General features: G+C 43.8%; 1 protein-coding gene across 2 annotated transcripts in view; it reads right to left on the reverse strand.

Annotated features, from left to right (window-relative positions):
• The window catches only part of MTMR12 (myotubularin related protein 12), an 88543-nt gene that overhangs the window by 39866 nt on the left and 26820 nt on the right, over positions 1 to 21857 (reverse strand). For both annotated transcript variants that reach the window (XM_033179285.1, XM_033179286.1), the window contains exons 2-6: positions 9949 to 10009; positions 7263 to 7405; positions 5439 to 5511; positions 4418 to 4548; positions 2038 to 2131 (exon numbers count right to left, since the gene is read on the reverse strand). In XM_033179285.1, coding sequence (XP_033035176.1) covers positions 2038 to 2131; positions 4418 to 4548; positions 5439 to 5511; positions 7263 to 7405; positions 9949 to 10009 — 502 coding nt within the window. The remainder of the gene's footprint in view (positions 1 to 2037; positions 2132 to 4417; positions 4549 to 5438; positions 5512 to 7262; positions 7406 to 9948; positions 10010 to 21857) is intronic.

The raw sequence follows: 21857 nt of genomic DNA on the forward strand, positions 1-21857 counted from the left end.
GCAGGAGAATTGCTTGAACCTGGGAGGCAGAGGTTGTAGTGAGCCAAGATCATGCCAGCACACTCCAGCCTGGGCGACAGAGCAAGACCCTGTCTCAAAGGAAAAAAAAAAGGAGTAACGAACGGGTCCTTGAACCTGTAATCCCATCACTTTGGGAGGCCGAGGCGGGTGGATCACCTGAGGTAAGGAGTTCAAGACCATCCTGGCCAACAAGGTGAAACCCTGTCTCTACTAAAAATACAAAAATTAGCCGGGCGTGGTGGTGTGCTCTTGTAATCCCAGCTCCTTGGGAGGCTGATGTGGGAGAAGTGCTTGAACCCATAAGGCAGAGGTTGCAGTGAGCCAAGATCATGCCACTGTACTCCAGCCTGGGCGACAGTGGGAGACTCCATCTCAGAAAAAAAAAAAAAAAGAATAATGGACAGAACAAGTGAACAGACTGAGGCGAAAGAACAAGAAAACAGACATCTGTGAAAACACATCCAATGCCAGGCATTGTTAATGGCTAATTCAGATGACCAGAGTTTTGTTCTTAAAAGATTGCTCTGTTTTTCACCAAACTGAATGAAAAACACTGGGAACTTTAAGTTTTGTCTTACTAAATTAGTTGCTGGATGTGCTTTTCTTATGTATAACTGTCCCATTTTCCCTAAAATATTTGCTATAAAGTATGCTCTGGTTGTTTAAAAACTTCCTAGAATGCGGGCCGGGCGCGGTGGCTCAAGCCTGTAATCCCAGCACTTTGGGAGGCCGAGACGGGCGGATCACAAGGTCCGGAGATCGAGACCATCCTGGCAAACACGGTGAAACCCCGTCTCTATTAAAAAATACAAAAAACTAGCCCGGCGAGGTGGCGGGCGCCTGTAGTCCCAGCTACTCGGAGGCTGAGGCAGGAGAATGGCGTAAACCCAGGAGGCGGAGCTTGCAGTGAGCCGAGGTCCGGCCACTGCACTCCAGCCTGGGCTACAGAGCGAGACTCCGTCTCAAAAAAAAAAAAAAAAAAAAAAATTCCTAGAATGCAAGAAATTCTCTAGTCTCATGAAATAAAATCAAGTATATTTAAATAGAAAAAAGAACCCAGGGACAAACATGGTTATTTTAAACGTTTCTCAATTTTGTTTCCCTATAGTCTCATATTCCTAGTTATAATATATTGATCTTATTTTTCTTTTTTTTTTTTTGAGACAGAGTCTCGTTCTATTGCCAGGCTGGAGTGCAGTGGTATAATCTTGGCACACTGCAACCTCCATCTCCCAGGTTCAAGCGATTCTCCTGCCTCAGTCTCTCAAGTAGCTGGGATTACAAGTACACGCCACCATGCCCAGTTGATTTTTGTATTTTTAGTACAGACAGGGTTTCATCATGTTGGCCAGGATGGTCTTCATCTCCTGACCTCATGATCCACCCACCTCAGTTTCCCAAAGGGCTGGGATTACAGGCGTGAGCCACTGTACCCAGACCTTGATCTAATCTTTCATAAGATGCAACCAATCAAACAATCCCTTGCAAAAAGCAAGCAGACAAACCTAAAAGAAGGTAAACAAAGATCACAGGAGGCCTGGCCCAGTGGTTCACACCTGTAATCCCAGTACTTTGGGAGGCCAAGGTGGATGGATCACTTGAGGTCAGGAGTTTGGAACCAGCCCGGCCAACATGGAGACACCCCATCTCTACTAAAAATATAAAAATTAGTCAGTCATGGTGGTGGGCGTCTGTAATCCCAGTTATTCAGGAGGCTGAGGCATAAGAACTGCTTGAACCCGGGAGATGGAGATTGCAGTGGGCTGAAATCACGCCATTGCACTCCAGCCTAGGCTACAAAGCAAGACGCCATCTTTAAAAAAAAAAAAAAAGAAAAGAAAATCACAGGAAAGAAAATATAGATATCTGAATAAATCACTCAAGCAAGGGGTGACCAACTGGTAGAGGAGACAGGAAAAAATAAAACAACCCATAGATGGGTTTTCCCCCACTGGCTTCAGGTGGGAATTAGAAGGCTTCTGCTTACCCTCAAATTAGAACCCAGAAGATATTTACCTGTATTGTTTTGTGCAGCAGTCGCATAGGAAAACAGAAACAATCGTTTAAGCAGTTTAGGAGCCTGGGTATGATGAATTATGCCACTGACAATCTAAAAAAAAAATCGAACAATGGATATAGTTATGCTTTTGACAGATAAACACTAAGAGACAAGAGTCAAGGTGTCTAGGTTCTCAGTCATGCCAAAGGGGTTCCAATGGACCACACATTAATTCTCATTTGAGCTCTGTATCTATGACGTTAGTTTTTGGAATAATGCCAAATCAACAGGACGCTACCATTTTGTCAGGTTTTCTTTTTTAAAAATTTTTATTATTTATTTTTTTCATTTTTCTGAGAGAGTCTCACTCTGCTGCCCAGGCTGGAGTGCAGTGGCATGATCTTGGCTCACTGCAACCTACGCCTCCTGGGTTCAAGCGATTCTCCTGCCTCACCTAGAGTAGCTGGGATTACAGGCCTGCATCATCATGCCCGACTAATCTTTGTATTTTTAGAGATGGGGGCTCCGCCATGTTGGCCAGGCTGGTCTCGAACTCCTGACCTCAAGTGATCTACCTGCCTCAGCCTCCCAAAGTGCTGGAATTACAGGCATGAACCACCATGCCTGGCCCATTATTATTATTATTATTATTTTTGAGACAGAGTTTCACTCTTGTTGCTCATTGCAACCTCCGCCTCCTGGGTTCAAGTGATTCTCCTGCCTCAGCCTCCAGAGTAGCTGGGATTACAGGTCTGCATCATCATGCCCAACTAATCTTTGTATTTTTAGTAGAGAGGGGGGTTTCACCATGTTGGCCAGGCTGGTCTCGAACTCCTGACCTCAACTGATCTACCTGCCTCAGCCTACCAAAGTGCTGGAATTACAGGCGTGAACCACCCTGCCTGGCCTATTACTGTTGTTATTATTTTTGAGACAGAGTTTCACTCTTGTTGCTTATTGCAACCTCCGCCTCCTGGGTTCAAGCGATTCTTCTACCTCAGCCTCTTGAGTAGCTGCAAATACAGGCATGTGCTACCATGCCGGCTAGTTTTTTGTATTTTTAGTAGAGACAGGGTTTCGCCATGTTGGTCAGGCTGGTCTCGAACACCCGACCTCAGGTGATCCACCCACCTTGGCGTCCCAAAGTGCTGGGATTGCAAGCATTGGCCACCGTGCCCAGCCCAGTTTGTCAGGTTTTCTAAGAACTCTTAATTTCTAGGGAAAATTTTAAAACATAGTCTAATTTCTCAAAAACAAAGTGCTAAAAAAGGTAAGTGCCACATTAAGTCAGATACTCCAAAACTCTGACATGTCAAAGACTTACAACTGATATCGGATGATAACCAAGACACAGCTGTTCTGATGCATTGTTGAGGACTTTAGGACCTTTTATGGAAGATAAGGGAAAGAAATCAATCTATCACACTTTCTGTTTGTCTACCATGTGAAACTAAAGTATATTTGGAAAAGTGACTAAAACCATTGTTCAAACTGAAGTTTCTGTCTTCTCAGGAAATTTTCTGTATCTATACTATTCTTTTCTTGCTCAGAATAGATACCAGTCATGTTTATTATTCTAACTGAACTACCACACTCTCTTAAAGAAAATTAAGGAGTTACCACTAAGTGTGCAAACTCACTGTAGCCAAGACAATATACATGAACAGGCCTCCTGCTAGGTTTCCCCTGATGTATTTATACCATCAGAGGGAAAAGTTTGAGATCAATATCTTAATAAGAGAAATCTTGGATACCACTGCACTTCAGCCTGGGTGATAGAGTGAGACTCAGTCTCAAAAAAAAAAAAAAAAAAAAAACCTTAGAAATTACAACAAATATCAAATTGATACAACTACTTTCTGAGTTCACCCAGTTGCATATCTCAACTTGCTGTGGCAACCAGGAGATTAAGTTTACTTAGTCTCCAAAAGCGTATCTGATTATTTGGCTTTGCTCATCTGACCTGTATACTTCCTCCTTTCCATGTACAACCACTACCTCCCACAGGTAAACTCATTTACTCATAGAAGTTGGAATTCTCCATCACTGCTGTCTTGTCATAAGTGGGAGAATAGGGATAACTTTTAGCTGTCTCATCCTTCCTTCATTTTCCCCTACCGCCTCTTGACCTGGTTTACCACCTCCCACCATTTAGTGGCTCCAGGAATAAAAACATTATGAATTGAAGTATTAAAGGTAGCATGTGCCAAGATGATACACAGGCATGCTTTATCAAATCATCTTTCACATTCTAATCAAAGAATATGGGATTACAACCAATTTCAAGTTCACAGAGTGAAAGCCTCCCCTTAACCTTCATGCAACATAAGCAAAAACTAGAGCTAGTGGGGAAAACCTGATGGGAAATAAAACCTAAAAACACATGCAACTAGTTACCCTTTTGACTTCCTCTTCCTTTGTGTACCTCAGACAAAACTGGAACACTCGAAGGTCTTTGCAGTGGATAATGAGCTTCTCAGGGTATTTCTTCAGTTGTCCAAAGAGAGTTTTCTTTTTCTCATCAAATACTAAAGATCAGCAATGAAATCAGGAAGGGAAATTATGTTACACAGCAATAAGTGAATGCTAAAGAAACGAAGTCGATGATCAATTTCCAGGGATACTTCCCAAGAATGAGAGGAAATGTGCTGCCTGCCTTTTAAGTGACTGCCAAAGGAAGCCCAATCTCTTCCAGCAGGGGCCCTGGCTCTCTGAGAGCAGTCAGGGTGCTTCAACCCTCTGGAGTAAGCACAAGAACAAACAGACTGGCCACTGTTGGCAGAACTGAATCCAATGGCCCAAAGAAAACCCACTCTGAAAGCTGATCTTATAAAAGATGAAAGGGAAATGACTAGAGACATGCTTTCATGACAGTCAACTCCTGGGTTTACAGCTAGGACCCCTCCCTAAGACCCCCTCACTGTCCTAAAATTTGGGCCCACTCAGCACCTAGTAGTCTTGAGAACATCATAAATTGATCACTGAACGATTTCTGAAGGTGCCCCGAATACAAAAACAGAGAAGTGGAACAGAGAGAGGCTTGGCAGGAGAGGCTTGTTTAGTCAGCAGAAAAGACATCCTAATGCAATACAACAGACCTTTTAATCACAGCAGCCTATAAAGGAAAACCTACACAGCTAACTCTGATATCAAAAAGTCTGATCAACATCTAGCATATAATGGCATCATGTGAAGTATTAGAAAGAACAGGTTCCAAGTTCAAATCCAAGCTCCTCTAGCTAAGTGACCCTATATAAACCACTATACATCTCAATTTTAGCATCTATAAAACAGATTTAAACAAGATGATATATGTGAAAAAAATTTTTTTAATTATAAATGGTCATAAAAATATTGTCATCATTATCAGCTATACTCTCAAAGGTTGCCAACACCCCAAGGGAAAACAGATACTTACCTCCATAAATCTGATCAACACAGTGGAGTGTAATGTCATTTTCTCCTACAACCTTATTCTTAAATTGAGTTTCCTAGAAGATTCAAAAGGAAACAACTGTGACTCCTCTGCACACTGTTAGACATTTATAGGCAGAGTAAATCACCATTCTCTACCTGGATATTAAGAAAAATGGGGAAATGCAGCGACATTCCTAAAAAAGGGACAATGAAGTGTGTGAGAAAAGCTCCTGAGATTCATTCTGAGACAGGGTTTAGCTCTGTCACTCAGGCTAGGCTAGAGTGCAGTGGGGCAATCTTGGCTCACTGTAATCTCCACTTCTCGGGCTCAAGTTAACTTTGCACCTCAGCCTCCTGAGTAGCTGGGACTACAGGCACACTCCACCTCTCTCAGCTAATTTGTGTTTTTTTAGAGACATGATTTCGGCATATTGCCCAGGCTGGTCTCGAACTCCTGAGCTCAAGCAATCCACCTGCCTCAGCTTCCCAAAGTGCTGAGATTATAGGCAAGAGCCACCACGCCTGGACCAAAACATGCCATTTCTGGGCTCCTCCTAGGCAAACCCACCATGCCACACACAATCACTTTGAGAAGTGTGGGGAAGTTATGTACAGGTTAACATTTCTCCACACAAATGTGAATAGGGGATTGACAGAGCTACCTGAAATCAGCCTCAGGAAGAACAAGAGATTCAAGTTTCTGGTGAATGCTCTTTGTACAGGACTATGAACCAAGCCCAAGGTCAGATGGAAGAGGCAGCACTGGTGCTGCTTTTTAAAAACCAAGGGTGATCTGGGACAGTTGGCACACTGGGGCCAGGACGTGCCTTGGCTGGGTTTCCACTAACATATGGTGTTCTCCTAGTGGTATGGGCAGTTCTCTCCTTACTTAATTGCTCATTCTTCATGAGTAGGAACAAATTTCACAAGGCCACTGCTACAGGTTCAGATTTAACATAAGGTGAGCCGGGTAAGGTGGCTCATGCCTGTAATCCTAGCACTTTGGGAGGCCAAAGCAGGTGGATTTCTTGAGCTCAGAACTTCGAGACCAGCACAGGCAACATGGCATAACCCTGCCTCTACCAAAAATAACAAAATTAGCCAGGCGTGATGACACACGCCTATGGTCCTAGCTACTCAGGAGACTGAAGTGGGAGGATTATTGGAGCCACGACTGCGCCACTGCACTCCAACCTGAGTGACAGAGTGAGACCCTGTCTCAAAAAAAAAATTAAAAAACACAACAAAAACAGAGTGAACCTAAATTCAAAGGCTGCATTCACCATCGGTTTCATTACTGACTCAGTTCCTAGGTTTAAGGAAGAGCTTAGTATAGAGAAAACGTGGGGAACTAGTATATTTGGAAGATGTTATTCCAGTGAGTGGTATATATTGCACTGAAACACAGAAGAAAATTAAAAATTGACAGTGTCAACACACGAGGTCAAAAGCAAGCCAGTATGATATGAGGCACAGGTGAGAAATTTCTAAACGGTCCTGCCACTGAAAGGAGATCCTGAAAGACAGAGAGTAGGCCAGTGATGAGGAGGACTCTGTCCTTTGTGTTTATTTATGTGGGGCAGTGGGGAGGGTGTGGATGGTGGGAAGTGGAGTAACTGAGTAGCTAGGGGGAAAAAAGACAACAGAGCTACAACTGTACTATTCCCCGCAAACTTCACCAGATGCAGTTCATACATGCAGGATTTCTGTCCTTTGTGTTTACGTGTGTTAGGGAGTAGAGTAATTGAGAAGCTGGGAGAAAAAGACAACAGAACCACAACTGCACTGTTGCCTGCAAACTCTGCCAAATGCAGCCCATACATACATCATTATCCAATGCAGATTCATCATCGCCCAAGAAGGCAATCTTGAAGTCTGTGCAGACAAGCCTCCCATAGACGCCATGCTGACAGGAATCTTCCTGGACATACTTCAGTACTGTGCTGGCTTCACAAAGCAGCTGTTCACCTGATGGAATCCAAAACAGGTCCTCCTTAAGAGTTCTCAGGGAACACACAATATGTAAACACTGAAGGCTTTCCAGCCCTTTTTACATATGGACAAACATACAATACAACACGGGGCTTCAGAACTTTACACTTTTCAGCATGGCAGGAGCTTCAAAAACATAGGAGAGAAGATGAGGCAGAGTGGAAACCACCAAGAAGTGAAATTGAAATGGCTCAGATACACCTCCATGCAGGACATTTCTGTCTTCTCACTGGGAATAATGGAAATGTCCAAATAGGTACTAATGATCTGAGCTGCACTTTCATGCAGAAATCTTAGTGTTTTCATTACTTTGACCCAAGCAGATGTTCCATAGAAGCAATACCCTAAGTGAACACAGACGGCCTTGCCCTAGTCTGCCCTAAAAAACGCAGATCCCAAGCCCATTTTCCTGTGAAAGGGGGCAGCTTCTAATACTGGAAGTGCTGAGAGAGAGTGGCAGTGCCTTCCTGGCCATGGGGCTTCCAGGCAGCTTCCATAGATCCAAGAGGTGCTGCAGCCTTCCACAGCATGACCACCCTTGTTCTGGCTCCACGCTGAGAGGAAAACAGAGGTCAAAGGTTTGTGGGGAAAAAACGTGTTTCCTCTCTTTCTTAGTTAAGCGTATTTCCTTTCAATGCGTCACCTCTCCTGCTCCATCTGCAGCACCCAGCTGATATGAGAAACTGCAGTCCCTGGAGACAGAAAGTATCCCTCCTTGCAGTTAAAAAGATGAGGATTAGGGAATAGGTCAGTATTCTCTGCCACCTGGAAGCAGAGGAGCCAAAGAGAAGACTATGGGGGAAATGAAAAACTAAGTATAAATATTTTGCAACAACAACAACAAAAAAAACCTAAAGATTTTTCTTCTCACGCAACAGACAACCATCTTCTCCTCGGAATCTCCCTCTTGATAGCTCCTTCAAGGTCTTTAAATTTCCTTTTTGGCTCAAAATTTATTTAGTCTATCTTTCAAAATGAAAACGAACAGTTTCAGACACTCAGAAGGGACATATATTATGGTGCTGTTCCCTCATCTTTCAAGGGGTTAATTACCTCAGGCTGAAACACTAAGGAAACACCGGAAGATGGCTCAGTCACTAGGTCAGCCTCTCGAGAGATCACAGTTTGAAGGAAATAATGAAGACAGGGCCTCATTAGGGTTTAAAATAGTCCCAGAAAAAGTGTCTCTGCCAAGTCCATGGGAGAAGACATGTGAGCAAGGTTTCCTGTGCTTTCAACTCCCAACGTGAAACACCTTTTAATGGTGAGGCTCTCCCCAAGACCAGGCCAGTCCCATCTCATGCTCATGTACTAGAGACCAGAAATTAGCATGCACTAGCTAATACAACATTCCTGGTGAGGCCCTCTGCAAACATAGCATGCTGTGCCATAATCAGCTGGTTTATACCAGATCACAGAGTCTAGAAGCATAAGAGTTGGGAGCTAGAAATGATCTTTGTCTAGTTTATGAAACTAGACTCAGAGAAGTTAACTCTGAACTCATCACTGCACACCTACACCTAGATGAGATTGTGAAGTAATTCAGGAGAGGGGAGAATATGCATAATGCTAAGCTAAAAATAAAATTTCCAAATCTATAACCCCAAGAAGAGGCAAAACAAGAGGAGATACGGTTTAAGTCATCATTATAGAAAAAAAGTCTTTGACATTTAAAAACATCAAAAAAAGTTACAGAATTCTTTTAGCAAATAAGGTAGATCAGTCAGAAACTTGCACAGATTTATATCCCCTCAATAAACTGGAATAAAATAAAAAGCAGCAGAATAAAGCCTGTATTGTTTTGGGGAAATGTACCTAAAAAAGCTTATTTTGAAAAAGCTATTTTGAATTAGGAAAAAGAAAGTAGAAAAAGAATTAAATACATGGATCACAGAATATCCCATATATGGAGAGGATACACCACCAAGTAGTTTCTATTCCTGAACATGGAAATGATTAAAACTTAACTTAAGCTAAAGTCACTGTCCTCTATCTCAAAAATATTCAACCAATCCAGGCTCCTTCACAATGACTGCAGGGTGAAGTGCTGGCAGCCCCAGGGCTGGTAAACCCCAGCATCCCCAGTACACATGCTCACATGCACAAGTGGGTATGGACCAACAGGTAAAGTCACCCACCAATGGTTGCCTTGGGAGGCCATGGCAGTTGAATTGTTTTCCTCAATTTCCTACAGATTGGGGATCAGCATACTGGAAGAGGCCATATTAAAATGGCCTGAAAAAGGCCTCATTAGATTGTGAAAGCAGTGAGAATATCCCAGGTTTATTTTCATCAGCTTGGGGGAAAAGGAAACAAGAAAAATTCTTTGCAGATGTTGTAACACTCAGACCCAGGTGTGTAGTTATTGAACTAAAAACCTTGATATGTTTGTTCAATTCATTACTGTTATATGTGGGAGGATGAAAACAAAGGAGTTTAAATATAGCAAGGCTAGGGATGATGTAATTTATCATTGGCTTTGCCTTGCATAGGAGTTACTATGCTAACATGACAGTTACCTGGCAACAAGTGAAGAGTTACTTCCTTCTCTGTTACTTCCTTTTCGTTTGTGTGAATTTCCTAAAAGAGAAGAGCAAAGGATATTTTTCTTTGTTTAAGGGTTTAAAATGAATAACATTAAGCCATGCTTTCAGAATACACACTAAAATATCACATATCCTCAGGAACTTTTCCTTTATGTTACAAGCTACTTTTTTTTTCTTTTCTTTTTTTTTGAGACAGAGTCTCACTCCATCGCCAGGCTACAGTGCAGTGGCGCAATCTCAGCTCACTGCAACATCTGCCTCCCAGGTTCAAGTGATTCTCCTGTCTCAGCCTCCCGAGTAGCTGGGACTACGGGTGTGTGCCACCACGCCCAGCTAACTTTTTGTATTTTTAATAGAGACAGGGTTTCACCTAGTTGGAGAGGATGGTCTTGATCTCTTGACATTGTGATCTGCCAGCCTCGGCCTCCCAAAGTGCTGGGATTACAGGTGTGAGCCACCATGCTGGGCACAAGCTAAATACTTTTTTTTTTTTTTTGGAGACGGAGTCTCGCTCTGTCCCCCGGGCTGGAGTGCAGTGCAGCTCACTGCAAGCTCCGCCTCCCGGGTTTACGCCATTCTCCTGCCTCAGCCTCCCGAGTAGCTGGGACTACAGGCGCCCGCTACCTCGCCCGGCTAGTTTTTTGTATTTTTTAGTAGAGACGGGGTTTCACCATGTTAGCCAGGATGGTCTTGATCTCCTGACCTCGTGATCCGCCCGTCTCGGCCTCCCAAAGTGCTGGATTACAGGCTTGAGCCACCGCGCCCGGCCTGCTAAATACTTTTTAAAAACGTTTTTAACTAAAGGAAGACAGAAAACTCCAAGTTATGGATATTTAATGTATTAAACTAATTATTTAGGACCAATAACTAGTAGCTGTCCCAAGTAGAGGTGGAAAGGTGGGCGCTTCTTATCTCTCCTTATCTAAGGAACAACTTGAAGCGTCACACAGCAAAGCAAGGATCCTCAAACGCAGAATCAGAAAGAAAAGAGATGGCAACGGCCAGGCGCGGTGGCTCACGCCTGTAATCCCAGCATTTTGGGAGGCCGAGGCGGGTGGATCACCAGGTCAGGAGATGAAGACCATCCTGGCTAACACGGTGAAACCCCGTCTCTACCAAAAATACAAAAAATTAGCCGGGGGTGGTGGAGGGCGCCTGTAGTCCCAGCTACTCAGGAGGCTGAGGCAGGAGAATGGCGTGAACCCGGGAGGTGGAGCTTGCAGTGAGCCGAGATCGCGCCACTGCACTCCAGCCTGGGCGGCAGAGTGAGACTGCATCAAAAAAAAAAAAAGAAAGAAAGAAAAGAAAAGAGACGGCCCAGCGTGGTGGCTCACACCTGTAATCCCAGCACTTTGGGTGGCCGAAATGGGCAGATCACTTGAGGTCAGGAGTTTGAAACCAGCCTGGCCAACATGGCAAAACCTCGACTCTACTAAAAATACAAAAATTAGCCAGGCATGGTGGTGGGCACCGCGCCTACCCCAGCCTCCCAGCTACTTGGGAGGCTGGGGTAGGAGAAACGCTTGAATCCCGGGGGCAGAGGTTGTAGTGAGTCGAGATTATGTCACTGTACTCTGCCTGGGTAACAGTGAGACTCTGTCTCAAAAAAAAGAAAAGAAAGGAGACGACATGCCACAGCATGATCTCCTCTCCTCCCAGTGAGGATCAAGGGTTGAAAGCAAAAGATGATGTGTTCTTGAGAGAATATGGACATATGAATAAGGCCCAAAGGTAAAAATAGGAAAACATGAATGTATTGAGTCAGTATTGATCCAGCTAATCTATAGCACACCAGGGCTCAGTAAAGAGAGCTGGAACATCCTTTGTCCCTTCAAAGTTACCTAAAACCACAAGACAGTGCCAAGAGATATAATCATTTCTAATAGAGAATCAAGGCCAGGTTCTGTGTCACTGCTTCTCAGTAAAAATATATTCAAGTGCCTCTATTTGGGGCTCAGTATTTATTGGATATTCAAAGATAATTAATTACAAACATGAATGAATGAATAGACCAAAGCAGTGATCATATACGGCTGTTAACAAAGAGGCACCATAGGCCTCCTAATAAAGTGTACCACACCATCCATGAAGCGTTCTTGCCAAAATATCTAACCTCAATCTCTTTGAACTTCCATGGCAATCAGCCAATTTATCAGAAACACTGGGGCAGAGAAACATATTAAATAATAGTGGTAATATAATCAGTCAAATTCTGATTGTGAAAAATTCTACAAGACACAACCAGTTTTGTCAACAAATAAAATCAGATTTTTTTTTTTTTTGGTAGAAGGCCCCGGGTGGGAAGTTTTCTGAATTTGTTAATTCAGACTGAAATATGGCATTAGAAGAAACTTGGGTACAGCCTATCTTGAGGTTGAAGAATGTTATAGCTTTTCCTGAGAACCCATTTTTGAGCATCGTGTAAACTGGAGGTGGTAAGATGCCAATAAACCAAGTGCGTCTGAGGCAGTGTGGTCAGATCACGTGGGGAGCTTGTATCTAAATACTCTCTGGCATCCATAAGCCTGCGGACTTACAGGGCAGGGATGCAGGCTGGCCCTCTGATTTTGTAAAAAGCTCCCCAGATGATTCTGAAGTATTGGTCTGGGGCTTAAGCAAGAGGAACTGTTGTTGCATGTTAAAAGCGATGAGTGTTTTGGTAATTTAAAAATTCTTGGCCAGGTGTGGTGGCTCATGCCTGTAATCCCGGCACTTTAGGAGGCCTAGGTGGGCAGATTACCTGAGGTCAGGAGTTTGAGACCAGCATGGCCAACATGGCAAACCCTGTCTCTACTAAAAATACAAAAAAATTAGCCGGGCGTGGTGGCGGGCACCTGTAATCCCAGCTGCTTGGGAGGCTGAAGCAGGAGAATTGCTTGAACCCAGAGGCAGAGGTTGCAGTGAGCCAAGATCGTGCCACTGCACTCCAGCCTGAGCGACAAAAGCGAGACCTGGTCTCAAAAAAAAATATATATATATATATATCATTGAGAGTTTTCCTCGTGTTATTGACAAAGAACTAAATTAAAGCACAATTTTTTTTTTTTTTTTTTGAGACGGAGTTTCGCTCTTGTTGCCCAGGCTGGAGTGCAATGGTGCAATCTCAGCTCACTGCAACCTCCGCCTTCTGGGTTCAAGGGATTCCCCTGCCTCAGCCTCCCAAGTAGCTGGGATTACAGGCATGCACCACCATGCCCGGCTAATTTTGTAGTTTTAGTAGAGATGGGGGTTTCTCCATGTTGGCCAGGCTGGTCTCGAACTCCTGACCTCAGGTGATCCGCCCACCTTGGCCTCCCAAAGTGCTGGGATTACAGATGTGAGCCACCGCCGCCAGCAAAGCACAATTTTATTTTTATTTATTTTTAGTTTTTTGAGACGCAGTCTTGCTCTGTTGTCCAGGCTGGCGTGGTGTGATCTCAGCTCACTGCAACCTCTGCCTCCTGGGTTCAAGTGATTTTCCTGCTTCAGTCTCCCAAGTAGCTGGGATTACAGGCACCTGCCACCACGCCCAGCTAATTTTTGTATCTTTAGTAGAGACCAGGCTTGCTGGGCGTGGTGGCTCATGACTGTAATCCCAGCACTCTGGAAGGCTGAGGCAGGAAGATCACCTGAGGTCAGGAGTTCCAGACCAGCCTGACCAACATGGAGAAACCCCATCTCTACTAAAAATACAAAATTAGCTGGGGTGGTGGTACATGTCTGTAATCCCAGCTACTTGGGAGGCTGAGGCAAGAGAATTGCTTGAACCCGGGAGGCGGAGGTTGCAGTGAGCCGAGATTGCACCATTGCACTCCGGCCTGGGCAACAAGAGTGAAACTCCGTCTCAAAAAAAAAAAAAAGTAAGTTATGGCTGGGCACAGCAACTCACACCTATAATCCCAACACTTCGGGAGGCCGAGGTGGGAGGACTGCTTGAGCCCAGGAGTTTGAGACGGGCTTAGGAAATACAGTGAGACTCGTCTCTATAAAACAAACAAAAAAATTAAAATATCATCCAGGCATGGCAGTACAAGCCTGAAGTCCCAGGTACCTGGGAGGCTGAGGTGAAAAGATCACTTGAGGCCAGGAGGTCAACGCTGCAGTGAGCCATGACTGTACCACTGCATTCCAGCCTGGGAAACAGAGCAAGACCCTATCTCAAAAAAAGTTACTAACCAAGGATCTGCAAGCCCCATTAAACTCACAGCCTACACTCTTCACTGCTATGTACCATTCTAACAAACATGGTCTCCAGTTCCCCATTGCAAAAGAGAAAATCAGTGTAGCATCCATTGCTTGTAAAGGAAACTCTTACTACAAAACTGATCAGAACAAGTAAGGAAAAATTCCGTTAGGAGAACTGTACTTCACGTTCAAGGATCTGCCACACACAGCGGCAGTCCCCAACCTTTTTGGAGCTAGGGATTGGTTTTGCAGAAGACAATTTTTCCACGGACCTGGGGTTGCTGGCAGGGGGTCAGGGGATGATTTTGGGATGAAACTGTTCTACCTCAGGTCATTAGACATTACTTATATTCTCATAAGGAGTGTGCAACCTAGGTCCCTTTCATGTGCAGTTCACAATAGAGTTCACGCTCCTATAAGAATCTAATGCTGCCACCGATCTCACAGGAGGTAGAGCTCAGGAGGTAATGCTGCTGCCCCCTACTCCTACATTCACCTCCTGCAGTGCTGCCACAGACTAGTACGAGTCCACAGTCTGGGGGTTGCGGACATACAGCACAAAAGCACATGGATGTTAAAGTCAACTGCCACTCCTGAGGACTTGCTGAGAGGCAGCCTGGTGGTTTTTACCTCACTGGTTCTTGAAAAGCCAATTCTTTGGATTCTTACCAAGTTCACGTTCAGAGTACACATCATCTCAAATGTGTGATGATCCTGGGGCACCTTAGGAGAGGTAGAAAAGAACTGGGGTGTGGTGTGTGGGGGTACAATGAAGCTCTCATAGGTCAAAACACTTAGAAATGCTCCTATCAGCTTTAAATCAAAAACTGAAATTGTTGTTCTCAGATTAATTTTATCCAGCCAGAGGGACAAATTCTAAGAAGCAACATCTCTAAAAATTCCAAAACAATTTATTTCCATTGCATTTGACACCAAAGTGCTAAAAGGACATAACACAGACATTTCATTTCCTAAAAATTACCCTACTTTTCTAGAATGAACACTTAATACTCATTTTTTCCAGCTAAGTAGAGAATCTGAGGGAGAAAATGAATTTGCATCTACACATTAGGTAGGTATCCATGTATATCTTAAAACAAAATTTTTTAAAGTAGAAAGTTGTATTTTTTATACAGCATAGTACTAATAATTTAAGTTTTTGTCTTTCTGTATGTTTCTCCAATATTTTCTCTGTGCATGTGCTAAAAACAGAATACCGACCTGGGGCCACAGTCCAAACATGGCTCTGGCATCCACAGATATGACTCTGGTCAAGTCATTTAAACTAACTGAGCGTCAGTTTCACTTTCCTCCGGTATAATAAAATGGAAACAATACTACCTAGTATGAGAGCTTTAAGAGATGCACACATCACTTCAACTTCGTGACACAGGTACTGGGTAATGTAATTTGTTATAGTTGTCTAGGGTAGCAGGATCTGTGCTTCTGCTTGATTTCCTTTCATGACTAAACAAAGAGCAGGGGAATTATTCAAGAATCTGTCGGCAGGGTCACTTTGGGAGACCGAGGTGATCACTTGAGGCCAGGAGTTTAAGAACAGCCTGGCCAACAGGGTAAAGCCACATCTCTACTGAAAATACAAAAATTGGCCAGGTGTGGTGGCGTATGTCTGTAATCCCAGCTACTCAGGAGGCTGAAGCACGAAAATAGCTTGAACTTGGGAGGTGGAGGCTGCAGTGAGCTGAGATCGCGCCACTACACTCCAGCCTGGGCAACAGAAGGAGACTCTATCATTTAAAAAAAAAAAAAATTGTTACATGAGACCAATAACTTCTACTTTTCTCCCAATCTTGTTTCCCATATTAAACTAAATTGACTCTACTCAGGAGGTCTCGCAATTCTTTTTTCTGTGGATCAGGAATTCCTGAAATTAGCAACGCTGAAGTTGGCCCTCAACCTGTAAGACTTTAACTACATTAGGAATATCTAAAGCCATGGAAAAGGAAATAGTATTTTTCTATTAATAGGATTTATCTTCTAGCAGCACACCATGATTTATGTCTGGTCATTATGCATCTTATCTTTCACAATAGAAGGCACTTTGAACCCTCTACAAGACCAAAAGTGTAAAATAATGGTTCTTAAAAAAATCACATCTGGGCCGGCCGTGGTGGCTGTAATCCCAGCACTTTGGGAGGCTGAGGCAGGTGGATCACAAGGTGAGGAGTTCGAGACCGCTTGACCAACATGCTGAAACTCCATCTCTACTGAAAATATAAAAATTAGCCAGGCATGGTGGTGCACGCCTGTAATCCCAGCTACTCAGGAGGCTGAGGCAGGAGAATCACTTGAACCCAGGAGGTGGAGGTTGCAGTGAGCCAAGATCATACCACTGCACTCCAACCTGGGAGACAGAGTGAGACTCTGTCTCAAAAAAAAAGAGACCACATCCGAGGAAGGACTTGCTTGGGCACGCACACACAAAAAAGCTTTCTCAGCTATTAATTCTGTTGACAGCAGATCAAGCTGCAAAAAGGTGGTAACAAATTGAGAATAGAAACCTATATAAGCACTGGAGCACTGGAATTTAAAGTGCCACACTGTACTCAGTCATCAAGAGTACCAGGCCAGGCGCGGTGGCTCACGCCTGTAATCCCAGCACTGTGGGAGGGCGAGGCGGGCAGATTACGAAGTCAGGAGATCGAGACCATCCTGTTCATCCTGTTGATCCCAGGAGAATGAACATAGTTGAATGAAGGAGAGGAGAGGTGGATACCAACAAGGTACAGGAGCACCTGCGTCTGGATGTCCTGAGTCCTACATGTGGATCTTGGAGTGGGTTCCCCTTGAATTCCCCTATGTGCATCCTACTCCTAACCATGCTGTATTCTGAATGTATATAAACCCTGTCTCTACTAAAAATACAAAAAATTAGCCAGGTGTGGTGGCGGGCACTTGTAGTCCGAGTTACTCTGGAGGCTGAAGCAGGAGAATGGCGTGAACCTGGGAGGCGGAGCCTGCAGTGAGCCGAGATCACGAAACTGCACTCCAGCCTGGGCGACAGAGCGAGACTCCATCTCAACAACAAAAAAAAACCATCACGAGTATCTAATCCTTCTCTGGTTAATACTTCAAAAAAATTATAAATATACACTATGCAATTCTTACAGATAAATCAACTCAGGAAAAAAACAAATACCATCATCACCACTATCAACTGCTTCCCCTTGCAAACAAAAATCCATACCAGTCCCAAGAAAAGAAATAACCTAGAGGACTCCAAAAAAATCAGGGTATACAAATAAGAATCATAAAAAAATCCTCTCCTCAAAAATATATTTAATTGGAGTTTTTCTTTGAATTTGGTTTTCAGAAATTACCTGTTCGGGTGGGAAGGAAGGACGCAATAGAGAGTATTCACTGGCAATGTCTATAGTCTCTTCATCCCTATATTTCACAATCGCTTTTTGAACTCCACAAGAAAAATAAAGAAAGAACTGACAAATATGGAGCTAATATATTTCAATATTCTTAGGAGAAAACAGATGTACCACTCTTTGCTTGTTGATCCCAGGAGAACGAACATAGTTGAATGAAGGAGAGGAGAGGTGGATACCAACAAGGTACAGGAGCACCTGCGTCTGGATGTGCTGAGTCCTACATGTGGATCTTGGAGTGGGTTCCCCTTGAATTCCCCTATGTGCATCCTACTCCTAACCATGCTGTATTCTGAATGTGTATAAACTGTTGTCTTCATTGGCAAATTTGTTGGACGAGTGATTAAAGGCTGTCCAACCTTTATAACTGAATGAGTAAATATAATCTCTTCCCTAGTAGCATTACAAATAACTACACTGTGACCAAGAGTCACTTGCGTACTGTAGAAATCACGGATGTCCAATCTGTGAATGTCTAAGTCTACCGTTCCTTTTTCCAAAGTGGGTACTGGGCCAGCCCTTACTGAGGTTGAGAAGTGAATAATAACAAACATTTCTCGGGCTGTAAGTGCCAGCTACTGCCTAAAAAGCTTTATATTTATTAACTCATTTGATCCTCACAGCAAACATCTGCAATAGAGTTATAATACTCATGATTGTCTCCATTTTATAGATGAAGACACCCTGCTAGTATGTGGCACAGGTGAAAGTCAAACCCAGGTATCCTGGCCCAGTCTGCGTTCTTATTCGATGCCACACTGTCATGTGGAAGGAAGGAATGAAAGGAAAAAGGAAGAACAAGGCAGAATGATCAGTGAAGTACCTGCTAGATCCACCTGAAACCAGGTCAAAGTGAGCAACACAAAGTGACCAGGGAAAGTCTCGAAAGAGAGTTATAGAGAGGCCAAAGGGAGCTACCAGGAAAAGAACAACAAAAGACACCTACACCCAACCTAAGTGACACTGGCCAGCTGCATGGAGAAGAACCTTGAGGCTCTCAACGCCTACTGAAAGACTTACCACTCCACTGGGTCCTCTGAGGCATGAGTCTCTAATTTTCATCCCACTGACTCGGGAGTTCAATGGGACTCCAGAAAAGGCTCTAACCATGAATAACACTGGTATGTATGCCTGAGCAATTCTTGCTTCCTTTCAAGAGTATATAATCTTGGCCAGGTGCAGTAGCTTATGGCTGTAATCCTAGCACTGTTGGAGGCTGAGGTGGATTGACCTGATTACTTGAGCTTAAGAATTCGAGACCAGCCTGGGCAACATGGCCAAACCCCATTTCCACAAATTTTTATTATTATTATTTTTAATTAGCCAGGCATGGTGGCAGGTGCCTGTAGTCCCAGCTACTCAGAAGGCTGGGGTGGGAGAATCACCTCAGCCTGGGAGGTCAAGGCTGCAGTGAGCCATGATTGCACCACTGCGCTCCAGCCTGGGTGACAGAGCAAGATCCTGTCTCAAAAAAAAAAAAAAAAAAAAGAATAGAAAAGAAACAATAGCTAGGCTTAGCCACTAATATGGATGGCATCACCAAACGCTCTACTCATATTGCAATATACTGGAAAAGGGAGGATTCCTCTAACGCTTAATGGAAAGACTATAACTCGTGAAGCCTGTTCAGAGAGAGCTGTGGAAAGGCCCAGCACATGACAGGATCTAACAGTCAATTCAACCAGCATCCAGTGAGAGATGCCTGTGTCCTATCCCCGTTCTTTGGGGTGGTGGGAGCTTCTTAAACCATAAATCAGTTTTAGAGAAGGGCCCAGAGTTGCCCTTAAGCCTCTGTGCCTTTACCTCTGACACTCCCTACTAACTGCCTAGTTAGCAGATGTTGACAACCTTACTTCTGCAGCTGTGAAACATGAGGTAACATTCCTCACTGATTCCATAAACTATCATGTTCAATGTGGAGCAAAAAGGCAGAAAAGGTATAGTTCTTTAATACTCAAGCAGAACTGGTTCTACTGGTTAGGCTGACAGACTTTTCTTAAAAAACTAACTCTGAAAATTATGCAAATTTTCAACAAATGCATTAGTTAAAAATGGTCTACGTGCTTTGTATAGCACCCTTGCTACTCCATTTGAATCTGAACAAAGCTTGCCATTGTGGCACAAAGGAAAGGTAAAAACTGCTGGCACCAGGATCACAGAACGTCCAGGTTTTCTAAACTAGAATATCTCAGTGGGGCTTAAATTCAATTAGAACAGAAGCATGGGCTGGGCACAGTGGCTCATGCCTGTAATCCCAGCACTTTGGGAGGCCAAGGCAGGTGGATTACTTGAGGTCAGAAGTTCGAGACCAGCCTGGCCAATATGGTGAAACCCCATCTCTACTAAAACTACAAAACTTAGACGGGTGTGGTGGCATACACCTGTAATCCCAGCTACTCGGGAGGCTGAGGCAGGAGAATTGCTTGAACCTGGGAGACGGAGGTTGTAGTGAGCCAAGAGCATGCCACTGCACTTCAGCCTGGGTGACAGAGCGAGATTCTATTTCAAAAAAAAAAAAAAACAACAGAACAGAAGCATGACAGCCTCAAGTGATCCTTCTGCCCTGGCCTCCCAAAGTGCTGGGATTACAGGTGTGAGCCACCCTGCCCGGCCACTGTTAAGTCCTTATTTCAACATTTACTCCAATGTTATGGCTACTTTTTATTTGTTTATTTTAATTTTTTGAAAAAGATGAAGACATGAAAAATAAGTATTCCAGTTTCTGCAAGTTTTCCTCTACAGATCAAAAGAAACTGGCTACATCTGTTCTGGATCCCACTGTCAGTATCAGCAATTCCCAGAATCCACAGCTGCGACTACCCTCACATCATCTAAGAACCTCGCCCATGCTGAGCCACAAGCACTCCCATTCTGGCAATGTCTAGGCCAGACAAGAGATGAGAATTTCAGAACTGCCACCCATTCTTTAACAAGCTTATGGCCCAAAGGAGACACACCTACTGGAACCCGTATCACACAGCTGGTCCAGCATCAAAAAACTTGCCAACCTGATCTCTTCTCAGAACTATGTTTCTGAGGAGTGGCCCAACATCACAGGGCTCCAGTGGGCCTGAGTCAATACTTAAGTTGTGTATCTGGTTACTCAGAGTTGCAAAATGACCCATCTCTAATATATACCAATTCATTTCAACAAATAGCTCCTGAACATGTTAAGTACCAAACACTAAGGATAAAATGATGAATAAGGCCAGGCACAGTGGCTCATGTCTATAATCCCAGCACTCTGGGAGGCCCAAGGCCAAGTGGCTCACTTGAGCCCAGGAGTTCAAGACCAGTTTGGGCAACATGAAGAAGCCTTCTTTCTATAAAAAATATAAAAATTAGCAGGGCATGGTGGCATGCACCTATAGTCCCAGCTACTCAGGAGGCTGAAGTAGGAGGATCACCTTGAACCTGAGGAGGTGGAGGCTGCAGTGAGCTGTGATTATGCCACTGCACTCCAGTGTGGGTGACAGAGTAAGACTCTGTCTCCAAAAAATAAGTAATAAGATGATGAATAAGAATTGACTTTTATTAGCCAGGCATGGTGGCACACACTTATCCCAGCTACTCAGGAGGCTGACATGGAAGGATTGGTTGAAAGTTGAGGCTGCAGGGAGCTGTGATTGTGCCACTGTACTCCAGCCTGGGCGACAAAGTGAGACCCTATCTCAAAAAAAAAAAAAAAAAAAAAAAAAGGATTGACTTTTGCCCTCATGAAACAAGATGACAAAAAATAACTAGAATACTGAGTAAATACTGAGTAATGGGTGCTGTAAGTACTAGAAACCTACAAAATATTCTATCGCTACACATCATCTCATTTATTCCTCAGAGCTTAGTTAACTAGTATTACTGTTTCATTTTAGAGATGGGGAAAATGAGACTAAGCCAGGTTAAGAGAAATAGATCTCAAGCCTTTACCCAAAAGGCTTTACTTGACAAGGGTTTATCTGATGAGAGTTGTACTCTCAACCACAATACAACCTGCCTCCCGCGGCCGACCATGCCTCCTCCTCCTGGGCACTGCTCCTCTCCTTGAGTTCACATGCTCTTTTGTTTACTGAATGATCATCTCTTAGGCACCTGGTCTCTTCCACACACAGCAAACACAGGAATGAACACAACACACAGCACCTAAGTCCCCAGAGAACACAGGAGTCTGACAGCCTTGGTAGAAACATGCTATGTTAGAGGAAATATAGGGTACAATGGGAACACTTTGAAACACTGAACTACATTCAGAAAGGGTCAAAGAAGACTGCTGCACTCAGGAAGTGTCATTTATAGAGACCTGAAAATGAGCAGAAATTAGTTCCA

This window comes from Trachypithecus francoisi, unplaced genomic scaffold, assembly GCF_009764315.1.
Source record: "Trachypithecus francoisi isolate TF-2019V2 unplaced genomic scaffold, Tfra_2.0 Lachesis_group2, whole genome shotgun sequence".
NCBI lineage: Eukaryota > Metazoa > Chordata > Mammalia > Primates > Cercopithecidae > Trachypithecus > Trachypithecus francoisi.